This window comes from Spinacia oleracea, unplaced genomic scaffold (genome assembly GCF_020520425.1).
Source record: "Spinacia oleracea cultivar Varoflay unplaced genomic scaffold, BTI_SOV_V1 SOVchr0_093, whole genome shotgun sequence".
NCBI lineage: Eukaryota > Viridiplantae > Streptophyta > Magnoliopsida > Caryophyllales > Amaranthaceae > Spinacia > Spinacia oleracea.
In genome coordinates, this window is record NW_026614421.1 from 38,029 (window position 1) to 50,893 (window position 12,865).

The 12,865-nt window shown below is 34.3% G+C and overlaps 2 protein-coding genes across 2 annotated transcripts; both read right to left on the reverse strand.

The window, feature by feature from the left end:
• Positions 1-726: 726 nt before the first annotated feature.
• LOC130465193 (uncharacterized) lies at positions 727-1,500 on the reverse strand. Its single transcript, XM_056834122.1, has one exon. The coding sequence runs from the start codon at positions 1,498-1,500 to the stop codon at positions 727-729; it is 774 nt and encodes a 257-aa protein (XP_056690100.1).
• A 4,027-nt stretch (positions 1,501-5,527) lies between these two features.
• Positions 5,528-12,823, reverse strand: LOC130465194 (AMSH-like ubiquitin thioesterase 1). Its single transcript, XM_056834123.1, is given in 10 exon segments — positions 5,528-5,933; positions 5,936-5,958; positions 6,048-6,100; positions 7,617-7,679; positions 8,480-8,554; positions 8,654-8,716; positions 8,850-8,939; positions 12,296-12,501; positions 12,504-12,598; positions 12,771-12,823. Coding segments are annotated over 10 exon segments (870 nt in total). The 3' UTR covers positions 5,528-5,784.
• Positions 12,824-12,865: the final 42 nt, after the last annotated feature.

The following is a 12,865-nucleotide window of genomic DNA, read 5'->3' on the forward strand; positions in this document are numbered from 1 at the left end:
GTAACTTCCATTACGTTCCGATGTTTGGTTTGACAAATTATATGGAATTTGATGGGAAAGGAAGGGAAATGAGAAGAAAGCTGTCAAATTTCTGTTTCTTTTCCTTCCAAAGCGGGAAGAATTTGGGAGGAAAGAGAAAATTAAACGTTGTCAATTATATTTCCTTTCTCTTCCCTTCATTTCCTTCAACAAGTTAGGCTTTATAGATAATAAAATAAGTTAAACAACAGTAATAAAATAAGTTCAACAAAAATACACCAAGTTCAACAGTACTGTAGTGATCTAAATGTGACCTCGTTGTAGGTCAAAGATGACTAGATGTTACATATGATCTCTATTACATGTCTGAATTGTGGCAAAGTTGTTGCTCATATGACATATTTATAGAGAAGTAAATTGGTCACATATTAAATATCGCAGTTGATGTAAATATTTTTTAAAAAAAAAATACATTAAGCCTAGGGTTTTCTAGACTGTTTGAGAGAAGATTACCCTAACCTTCCTCGACGTACCTTAAACAATTTTCTCAATCCAACCAACAAATGCTTATATATTACTATTATCTAATATCTGCTCATGATTACTATCATCTAATCTAACCCAAAAAAAAGGAACTTTTTCAAGAACAGATTAGCAAATACAGCAGTTAACATACTACTAGTAGTAAAGATAAAATACTAATACTATACAAGTCAAGTCCAGAAATGACACTTAGAAAAACTCTGTTCATTTCTTGCTCTTCTTCTCTCTCGATCCATTGCGAAACAACGAACCAAATCCCAGAAGATCTGATGTACCTTTTGTTATGTAAGGAGGTGGAACATTCAAAGCAGCACTGTTTCTAACACCACCACCTGAACCACTCTTTCTCAATGGAGGCTTCTGACAAGAAGACGGCGAAGAAGAAGAATTTCTTGAATTCTGATTAGTATTATTCATTACTACCTTACCATGATTCGAGCCAGTATTCTTCTGATTTAGCTTAACAAACTCATTTGATGAAAAACCAGTTGATTTACTCCTCCAAAGAAGTGGCAATGACCAAACTGATGAAGAAGTCCTCTTGTTACTGAAATTCTCACAGTTGAGACTGCTACTTCTTTTGAACCTCCAAAAAGACTTTGATTGTGTCTTGTCTTGCCGGACTAATGTTGCTGTTGTTGAAGAAGTAATCTCTTCATCTTTCTCTCTCACGCAATGATTAATGGAATTGAGCTTTTCCTTCATTTGAGTTGGGATGATCACACCATTGAAAAACAGCTCATCTGCAGGACAACTTTCAGTATCAGGAAAACCTGCAGAAGTCACACAGAAGTTGAAATCACAATCATAGTTTTGGTCAATTGATGATAAGAGTGACATATCTTGTCTATCATCAACTTCTTGTTGGTTTTGGTTTTGGTTCATATTTCTCTCTGAAAGGTCACGAGAGAATGATAACCGGGGGCTCGAGCAAGCGCTGCTCGAGTCCCCGGCTGTTAACAGGTTCACTGCCATCATTGTTTAAGCTTACTTTTGAGAGAGGTCAAATTTGATGGCCGGGCTGTTGTTAAAAGGGTGAAGATTGTTTTAACATTAAGTCAAAGAAACAAGTGTGTTAAAGTTGGTTTTTTTTTTTTGAAATAGTTGGAAAGATTGAAGAACAAGTGATGAATAATAATAATTCTTGATGACGCTTTTTTGGTAAAGTATACAAGGAAAACAAAATGTATGAGGAAGGTTCAACTGCTCCATCAAACTACAAAACATTTTTGGTGAAGTTATTTTGGTTGAGGAGAGAGAGAAATAATGACGAGTAGGTGGTACTAAATCTATCTTACACTCAGGTGCACCTAGAATAAAAAGCACACTCGTTTATCCCAATTGTTTCTTTTCTTTCATTTTACCTTGTTTTATTTTATCAAACAAAGAAAAAACACGTATCTAAAGCTAGGTGCACCTAAGTGTTAAATGAAATTTCTCGTGGGTGGATAATCATTATTTGAGAATCGAGAAAACTTCAAATGTGTTTCTCTTCTTAGAGAGGCAAAGGTAGAAAAGATACAAGTAACCTCCCAAGTCCCAACTAACTTCTAGTTTTGTTTAGGTGGTAAATCTATTTTTATTAATTTATTTGATGTTATTGATAATAAGAGATACGGAATATTTATTTTTATTAGCCCCACTAATTAATTAATGAGAAAAATATACGAGCTTTTGGTGAAAATTGAAGAAAACGGATGAAAAAGGACTATTGAATATACTTGTCAGCATATTCAACATATCCAATAACAAATGTTTGACTTTTGTATTAAAATTCGTTGTTGCAATAAATTACAATACTTTCCATTATATGTTTTTTCTGTACTCATAATTAAAATAATTATGTACCTAATTGCCGCGAAACATGCAGAACGTCGACCACCGATTTATAGGTTTAACCGTTTAAGGCATAACATGACGATTGTATATCTAGATACACTTGGAATTAGGTATAAACTGTATTGTTGATGATGATTTTTTGCTCCAAAAAAGGACTATATATAAGTAGATGGCAGCCTCGATCCAAACATTTTGAGGGCCCTAAGCGAAATAAGAGATCATGACTCTTTCCAAAATGATACGTCTTTAACTGTATCATAATTTTTTTTGTTAAACCCGTTATATTGTTGAATTCAAATCAATAAATCTATTACTATATACTAAAAGAGACATCGGGAATGACACGTGTCAATTCGTGGTACGATTTTTTCCCGCCAAAAACCCTTTCCTAAAAAAAATATACCTACTTTATTCTATTGTTATTTTCTCTTTTTTTGTATAAATGTTTATAAATAGAAAAAATTATAAGATTATTAAATACTCCTATGACATTATTAGACAATTTTGGTAATATTTAGTCAGATCGTCATATCAATAATAGAAAACATTCTTACTCAATATTTTGTTCATATTAAGCATATCAAATGTTTAATTTGGTCAAATCATCATATTAAACATATAAAATATATAATACGTAATAGAGCGGAAATTGTGAATTGTATGATAAAATGAGTACGTTCGAGATTTATTAATTACGGAATAGATTTAAGGGATAAATATTCCAGTTAAAAAAGATGATCAATTATAATTTTCAAATAACCATGCGAGCACGGGACCTAATCTAGTTTTTATTATATCTCCTTTGCACGATTCTAGAATTTCAAAATCCTGCTCTAGTCTCTTGAAATATTTCAATAAAATAAATACTTAATTACAAGATAATTAATACGGAGTATGCATAAGAGATATTTTTATATAGAAAAAAAATAAAGGTGCATTTTGAGCATATAAAGTATCGGTTAATTTTGTCTTCATTAAAATTTGATATCTATTTTAAACTTATAGACCCACAATCCAACAAATAAGCATTTTTTTCGCCCACATGTAGTTAAGGGTTTAAATAAAGGGTTTAAATAATTGAGACACTATGGCCCTGTTCGGCAAAATTAGCGGTGGCCGGTAGCGGTTAGCGGTTGAGTAGCGGGTAGCGGTTAGAGTAGCGAGTAGCGGTGAATAGTAGCAGGTAACGGTTAGCTGTCAAATTAGCGGGTAACTAATATGAGTGTTCGGTAAAAGTAGCGGTTGATATTATAAAATAAAAATAAAAGCTAGAATATCATTTAAAACTTTATTCTAAATTTGTTAAACGCTACCCTCTATCTTAAACGTTACTAATTTTAACGTTTGACAAAAGCTATCCAACCGCTAACCGCTACCTAAATCAATACTTTACCAAACACTTACAAATTTTACAAGTAGCATATTGACTAGGTCAAAACGCTACCCGCTACCTCAAACGCTACCGCCGAACACGCCCTGTATGTACAAAATATTATAAATGAGAAAATTAGTTGATAAAAAATAAATTAAAATAAAAAAATTACAGTAGAAGTTAACAAACAAAAAAATAAAAATATTGACAAAGTTAAAAAAAGAAAAGAGTTGAACACTAAACCTGAGGTAGGTATCACAATTTTAGCACTCACTTTCTACCCATGGAAATAACATGTCTATTTAATGCGTTATTTATTAATAGTACTAATTTGCTGGACAAACTTTTATTTTGGGCCCCTTTTCACCTTGGGCCCTAGACGGTCGCACCCCTCGCCTATTCTGTAGGGCTGGGCCTATAGATTAGTTTAAACCAATTGATTCAGGTAATACCTAAGAAAACTTACGGCCCGTTTGGTAGCCGGTATTAAATGGTGGGAATGAGAATAAATTTAAGTGTTATTCGACAAGAAAAGAACATGATGATGTCCATGGTAATGAAATTTTGTCTCAAACTTGGTGTTTTTCTTTGTAAATTTGCATTCCCATCTAATACCACTTCTCAAATGGTAATGGATGGTAATGGAAATTTATAAAGAAAAAGAGATTATTTTGAGTGAACTAGCATTACCATTGGAATGCAAGTTGATTTTCTTTACAAATTTACATACAAATTCATTCCTATGGACACCATTTATGGCCAGCTACCAAACGTTCCGTTAAAGTAGGTAATAAATACAACAAAAACGGATTTGTTCATTTGTTATATACTTTAACGATTAACAAACTCTTTATTCTACATACTTTAACGATTAACTAACTTTTTCATTCTATCTATATACTTTAACGATTAACCAACTTTTTGATTCTGTATAATCCATCATTATAATGGCCTGTACATTATTAGAGTAGCATACGAGTCGGATTGATAAAAGTTTTTCTCTATTCAAAACAAACTCTTCAATCTCGAGATGTTCTACTTGTATCACTGTTTCATTGTTTGATAAAGTAAAGGTGTTTTCTAGTTTATAGAATACTTGTCGTATTATGTTGGATCAAATAAGCACAATTCAAAGTTACCGTAAAAATCTAAAAAACAAAAGGGCGTCCTATAGACCAGAAATCCAAAATATCAACTCTCTATATCATCAGATGGAGAGCTTCATTAATACAAAGTAGAAATATACTCCTTCCGTCCATGTTCGCACCAGTTTGACCGGTGCGGAGTTTAAGACAATTGAATTGACTTCTTAATTCAATGAGTGTTATTCCCTCCGTCTCTTTTTGTTTTTTACGTTTGGTATTTTGCACGCATTTTAAAGACTAATTAATATGCATTGAGATTCTTCTAAGTTTTTTATGTAAGCGAGGAAAATTACATTCTGATATTGGGAAAATGAGAAAAAGTTAATGTTCCAATGGAAAAGTGTGAGAGAATAAATGACCCAATAGATTTAATTGGTTAAAATAATAATTGGACACAAATTTTGATAAAAGTTTTTCCCTATTCAAGCCAAACTCCCAATCTCGAGATGTTCTACTTGTATCACTGTTTCATTGTTTGGTCTAGTAAAGGTGTTTCCTAGTTTATAGAATACAGTGGTAATATGTTGGTTCAGATAAGCTCAATTCAATGTTACCGAAATATCCAAAAAACAAAAAAGCGTTCTATATAGACCAGAAATCCAAAATAACAACTGTCGATGGAGAGCTTCAATAATACAAACTCAGTATATATAGTTTCTGGTTCAAGTATTGTATTAATTTGGAAAACCAAATGATATTGTCATTATTTATACAATGAGTTATGTTTGAATTATCACATCTTACAAAATACAACTGCCAGTACACAAGAAAATCAAAATGCATCTATTTCTTTTTCATTTTACAATATGTACTGTTATCTGACAATTACAAAGCCAGAGTGAAACACAATGCCTTCGGCTATCCAGAAATGGGGGAAGGGGAAAAAATAATGCAATTCAACAATAATCATCTAAGATCAATAACATCAAACTTCAACTTGGGATTCATATATACATCTGTACATTGTTTGTATAAGGGTCCGCCATCAGCAGGCTGTTCATGTGAATGAAATCCACGCCGCTCACAATGTCTAATAACCGACATGCCACCAGGGTTGTCAATCGGAAAATGCCATGAGTTCTGCTTGGGACAAACCAAAAGTTACAAAGACATCCCACAAACACAGAATTATAGTGAATCTAACCGACAAAAGTGGTTAAGTTACATACTTGTTTCTATCTCTTGGTGCCATTACAATTGCAACAGCTTCAGGCAACATGACCTGAGAAGGCAATGAGGTTTTTTCATCTCCGTAACATATTAGTTGGAAATAATATTATCCTAGCATAGTTTGTCGCATTTGGTACTAAACATTTACTGCCAGCATAGCATCATTGAATATATAAAATGGACAACTTTCAAAACAGGGTGTGGCTGAAGTTTTTATTCCAGTTATTTCTAAGCTCTCAACTCATTACATTGATTACATCCATTGTCAACTTTCAATGATGATTACCCTCTATGTCCTGCAGGTTAGCCTGATTCCCCTCCAACCACTCCCCCTCCCCCCTCCTCTCCCTCTCGTTTTCTACAAAAGAGCACCAGTTTGGCCTCAGACAGTGAGCAATAAGCCTTAGACACCAATTTCTCTATTAGATGGCAAGTACATACTGCACTTACTCCATGTCATAACCTACTAATAACTTGAAAAAATAATGGAATGTTCTGTTTTCTTCTCAATCTTTTTTAAAAATCTCTTATGACTAAAATGATCTGCTTCACTTCCAGAGGACAGATCCTGTACCACAATAATTGACTTAAACTATTGTCACAACTCGAGATTTCCTTTGAGTAGATTTGACCATTAAGCAATAGAGAGACTAGAAGGTATAAACGTTTCAATTGCAATATGTTAACTGATAAATAAACTCGGAATGCTGTGAAGTGGGCAGAAATTCTCCAATATAAAACAGATTAAGTGAACATCCAGCAGAATAGAATAAAGTTTAGATCATTAGATGGGTTACCAGATGGGGTTAATGGGGCCAAAAGCTTAACTGAAAGAGCACAAGGACAAGAACCATAATCTACTTAGGGCTAGGGCAAGCAAATGGAATCAACAGTCTCCAACATACCAAAAGACAACTGTCCAATATTCAATCAATTTAAAAGGATATATTACGTAGAAAAGTACAGCGGGTGCAGGGGCGAAGCCAGGAAATTTTTGTTAGGGGGGCCAATCTATATCTTAAGTACCAAAACAAAACAGTAGACATTCAATTTCCGAGGTATTTAGTTATTTATAGTCTTTATATTGTTCGAATAATATCAAAATGTCTAATATTCAACCATGGAAAAAAAATGTTTATGAGCGAAATAAAATTTTAAAAATAAAACAATACAATGTAGAAAAGCAATTGTTGGGGCTCGAAACTTAAGACTCCATGATACTTACATCAAAAAACCAAATACATGCTACCAACTCAGCTAGCTTAGTTTTAGGTATTTATCTGATGTGTTTCAATTTCAATCTTTCATCTTCTCAGCTAACCAGCAAATTTCTCACCAATACTCTTCATCTATCTCCCTCTTCAAATCATTTGGGAAATGTCCCCAACAACATGCAAATAGATGATTAAGACTAAAAAAAGAAAAAGGAACCCAATCCAGGATACTGCCAATATGATGAGATGTTTTAAACATCTTTCACCTCCCCCACAGCTCTCTCAACCAAAAAAAGAGAATTACAACTAAGCTTAAAAAATGTAAGTGGAACAACGCTTATATAAATCATTTACCTGATATGAGTAATGGGTATGAACATCAACTGATGACATGAAACATGATTGTGTGGGATGAGTCTGGTAATAGCAAAATGAGACAGATATTAGTTATCTATAAACTCCCCAAAATTAACTAAAGGCTTCTTTACTTGAAAATATTTCATGCAGAAGATGTATTTAAGATCAACATTTTCCATAATAACTGTTTACGTAGTCTAATTTGGCCACTTCGGAGTGACAAAATTACACAACTACAGCGTTGGATTACAATCCAAGCTCCACCTCCAAGAAAAAGAAAGTGGTGTTGCTTATGTTTGTCACGGCGACTATAAGAATCAGAAAATTTTAGATCTTTACTTTGAGGCACAGAGCAATGTCTAATAAAAATTCTATACAACTAGTGCTGCGGGTATAATGAACCATAAGTTATGATAAGGGAGAAAGAAAGAAAGAATACAACATGCCATATCATGTGTACAGATAACCATTAAGGTAATTCTAACATCAGCTAAAAGTTTCATGCCGAGGTTCCACATATCATGCAACAACAACAACAACAAAGCCTTAGTCCCAAAATGATTTGGGGTCGGCTAACATGAATCGTCATAGGAGATCGTCAATGTGACCAATCAAAAAAGAAAGGAATGGGAAGGTAATTCTAACATCATCTAAAAGTTTTCATGTCGAGGTTCCACATATCATGCACAACAAAGAAAATGTAGATTCATTTTAAAGAAGGAAGAAACAGACAGATGGAAACAAAAAAAGATGGAGCAGCATATAGAAACTCAACATTGCACAAAACACCCAATATCCCACAATAGTTTTCACTAACTTAAAACCATAGCAAATATATAACAATCAGAAGACTATTTTACATGAATCCATCCCAATGGGAAAAGCGATCTTTTGTCTTGTACTTCAAATATCTCCTCTTCATTTGTCGCCTGACACTAGTCATATGATCAAGAAAGTCCGATTAAAACAAAGACAGATCATACAATATATTTCGAAAGAAAATGCACCTATGCATTAGATATGCACCAACTTACGGTATCGGTTGTTGATTCCTGCTTCGGAATTATCAAAGCTGTAATATAGAATTTTCTGTTCTTCTGCACACACACACACAAAAAAAATCATAATGTCAAGATGCAACCAACCAGCATGGTTAATTAAATAATAGTTGAAAGAACTTTGACGAGAGAAGAAATGAGAATGATTTTTTTGGCGAGAGAAAGAACTTACAAGTGAACCGGCAAGAATACCACAAGTCTCCAGATTTTTTGAGGTATTCGATTTAGCCAGTCTCAAGAATGTATCCATCATACTTGTTGACTGTCAATAACACAATAAATCATTTAGAAAAAGAGTTAGCTCCCCCACAGTGGAACAATTCTGCAAAACTGGCTAGTTTTTAAATCGTCAGGGATTGTTTTCTTACACTTTCCAACACACTTGTTACTTGCAAGGTACCTACGCAATCTTTATCCTAATAAGTAAAACACTTCAATACATGTTTTCCTTCAATTAGATGCTGATGAAAAAAATTCAAAGGAACATTTGTGTTCCTTCGAAACCTTAGTTAAACACAGCTCGTCAATACATTACAATATTACATTGTACAATATCCTTATTATAAATTTGTAACTGATGTGCCACCTACCTATGAAACGAAATCTTTCACCTGAAATGTGAAAATATGAGCTAACTGTTTCTTATATATGGGGCAAGGGAAAGCTAACATCTATGGTCTTTTAGAAAAATGTGTGGAGAAAGAATGATAATTTAAAAATGCAAATTTATCGATTTTTTAGAAGTTTGAACGTGAGACAAGTACATCATCTGTTTTCCTAAGTTCTACTCACTTTCCGTTTTGAGGTGTTTTCCTAAGTTCTGCTCACTTTATTTTTTCCACTTATGTCAACCTTTTATTCATATTTATCATATTTAATAATACTCCTATACTCTATCTCTCTCCTCCTACGTGTAAAAGTACCCAGTCGGTGATCCCAATTATGAGTATTTTTTTGGTTTCTGTTGCTACAATATCTGAGTAAAACACAGGAAAAAGGAGTTGTAGTTTGTTAGGTTTTCAAGTAAGTATTACAGAGAGCTGCCTCCAATACTCTAAAATAATTTACTTTAGGTTAATATTAATATTTCTACATACTAGAGGGGAAAATAGGTTTCTTGATCCAAAGTTTTGATAAATCCAAAAGAAAATCACATCTATATATATATAACAAGTTACAAAAAAGTAGCCTTTGGGTAATTTTCCTTATGGCAGCTTCTGGTTGAAAGATATCATCGCCGTGTGATATAATTACTCCCCCTGTTTTTTTAGTTTTTTTATGGACTCAATTTCCATTAAGGAGTGTATTTTTGGGTTCTACCCACTTATACTTTATTATGTTTTTGGCAAACACATTTTATCATCTTACCCTTTTCCACACAATATTTACAACTTTCTACTCACTCTCTCCTATTTACAACTTTACACATTTATCATCCACTCTTTTTTACACCCACCTACCTTTTTGCTACCTCTCTACTACTTTTCTACTTTTTTCTTACACTCACTCACTTCTCCTCAAACAAGAGTCTACAGTAAGTGGGTATTACAAAAATATAAGGATTAAGGAGTATGTGAAACCATTCTTTAAATATTACGAAGTATAAGATACCAAAGATTTCCTTCCATTAACTATATAAGTAATACTTCATTGATTCTAAAATAATAAGTCTTTTATAGTCACTTAATTCCATGCAAGTCTTCAGAAAAATAATTTTTATGTGAAATCTTTTTATTATACCAAAACTAAACTGGTGAACATCTAAAGTGACTATATAATTTGTGCATTACAAGCTATGTTACTGGGCACTCTCATTTCAACTCAAGCACCCTTGTTGAATCCTGAAACTCCAACAAGAAATAGGCTAATGTCATAGGTCTAGAGTCTAGACAACTTGACACTTCATTTTGGGCAAAAATTATGAAAACTTTTCACAAATTAGCCGAGTCGGACACTTGAACACATGTAGTATCCAGGTGACATAGATTGCAAGAACACTTACCCTCATTTTAATTTACGTTTATACCTTTCTAACTGTACAAACATTATCAATGCACCAATCCAAGGCTCCAAGCTACACTTAATGTCTTAACATGGGCAATTCAGATACATATTCAATAGAAATTAAACTAATTACTAAAAGAGATGACTAAGAATTTTTTCTACACTAAATTACTTAATTTTAAATCTTGCTTAGGTTGCATGATTCTTGCTCTCAGAAATCGCTCTTATCATGTATGAGAGAATCGCCGCAGATGAGCAAGAGAGAATTTAGGATGCAAGATTAGAGATGCAAACATGGATCAGGGAACATATTATGAACATATATATTAAGTCCTCCTTACCTAATAAAATACGTCCTCCCTCTTTCCCTAACTTCCCATTCACATGGTAGTGAGAGCGGATGGATAACACAACTAACTCCATTACCCCACTACCCTATAAAGAAAGATGTTTCACTAGTAGTCCAGGATTCCACTTGTATAACTGAAAAGATCTCAAAGAGATTAAGAAAGAACATACAATTTTTTAAATCAACAAGGCTCTAGTGGTAGAAATCTAATACACTTAATAGAAATCATCACCAAGCCTTCATGAGTTCATGGTAGAACATTTGTAAGAGAAATTACGGATAGCAAAGGGGATAGGGAATGAGGCAAGAGTTGACATCATAACAGCAAGGTCAGTGGTCTATGTTTTAAGGAATGGGGTAAGATAGCTTAAGCTGGTTCAGATGCCTCATGTTGTGCCTTTAACTGAGGTAATTGGCTAGCTTGGCACGGTAGCCTCTTCCCATATCACCAAGTTTAAAGGGCTGGCCAAAGGCATGACATGGCCCTGCCCACGTGACAGGCCTTCGGGCCTAGGCTTAATTTCTGTGGCTTTTTCTTTCTTTTCTTGCAGAAGTCATTCCTATGGTGTGCTTCCCCAACCAAAAATGCAGCCCAGAAAGGGCCTAGCACTCACAATCGTGCCGTGCTAACTAATGCCATCATTATGTCCTTGAATTCATCCGAAAACGCGAGCAAAACTCAATTTGGCGTAGGCAGTAGGGAAAAGAAAAAAAAAAAGGATAGAATGAAGGAGAACAGAATAACTGTAGGAGGCCCACTTATCTGAGCAGCTCTAGTTTGCTTGTCATTTCTTGCCCTGACCCCAACGTAAACCAAGCACAGCACATGTTTCGTACCAACTAATTTCTACACATCCATTAAGGGGTGGCAGAAATAAACCACAGGGAGGAAAAAATTTAAACCAACATTTGAAATTACCTAACAGTACTCCCTCCGTATTTATTTAAGAGATACACTTGGCCGGGCACGGGTATTAAGAAAAAAATGGAATGAAATAATGTAATAAAACATGTGGGGTTGGGTAGATATTTTAATAAGTAAAACAAGTGGGGACCATGTCATTTTAGGGGGTGAAGGGTGGGGTGTAGTTATGAAATTATTTGTTTAATAGGGTGGTGGGACATAGGATATATTAGATATTATTTAATTAGATGGTGGGGTTGATAAGTTACTAAAAATGGCAAGTGTATCTCCTAAATAAATACGGCCGGAAAGGCAAGTGTATCTCTTAAATAAATACAGAGGGAGTATCAAATAGTCTTACTATGTGCAGCTCCATTGGAGATTCTGGCTGAAGCAAACTATCTTGCAAAGAACTATCCATTGTGTCGTGTATTTCGGTCGTTAGAGGTGGCTCTGCAGAGATTAAGTCTTGCACCTCTGCAAGTATAGCTGGAGGGCTAGGTTGCTTGACAATAACTGTATCAGGAACATCAGACGTTTCAAATAAAATCATTGGCTTCTCGTCATATGTGGCTTCTGACTATCAATAGCAGGTTCAGGTGTAGGTTGAAGACTTGGTTTTTCACAATTCAAGGTGCTAGCACCTTTAATTGCTGCAGCCCATCTTCAATAGCCTGACCTGTGGAGCCTGCTTGTCAACACAAACCACAGGACAGGACAAATAATAAACAAATAAAACCAAGCTGAATGGACCAAACAGTCAGATTATCACTGGAGTTTCCTATATGCAATACAGGCCCCATATAAATATGATGTTTTAGGAGTAAATCACTAACCCAATAGAGCAATAATCAACTGGGCACAATGACTTCCTCAGCAGATAATGCATGACAGTATGACAGAATCTCTAGGGGAAGGGAACAGTCGTTAT

Coding starts and splice junctions, on each gene's coding strand:
- LOC130465193 (XM_056834122.1), bottom strand. CDS start 1,500: ATGATGGCAGTGAACCTGTTAACAGCCGGGGACTCGAGCAGCGCTTGC.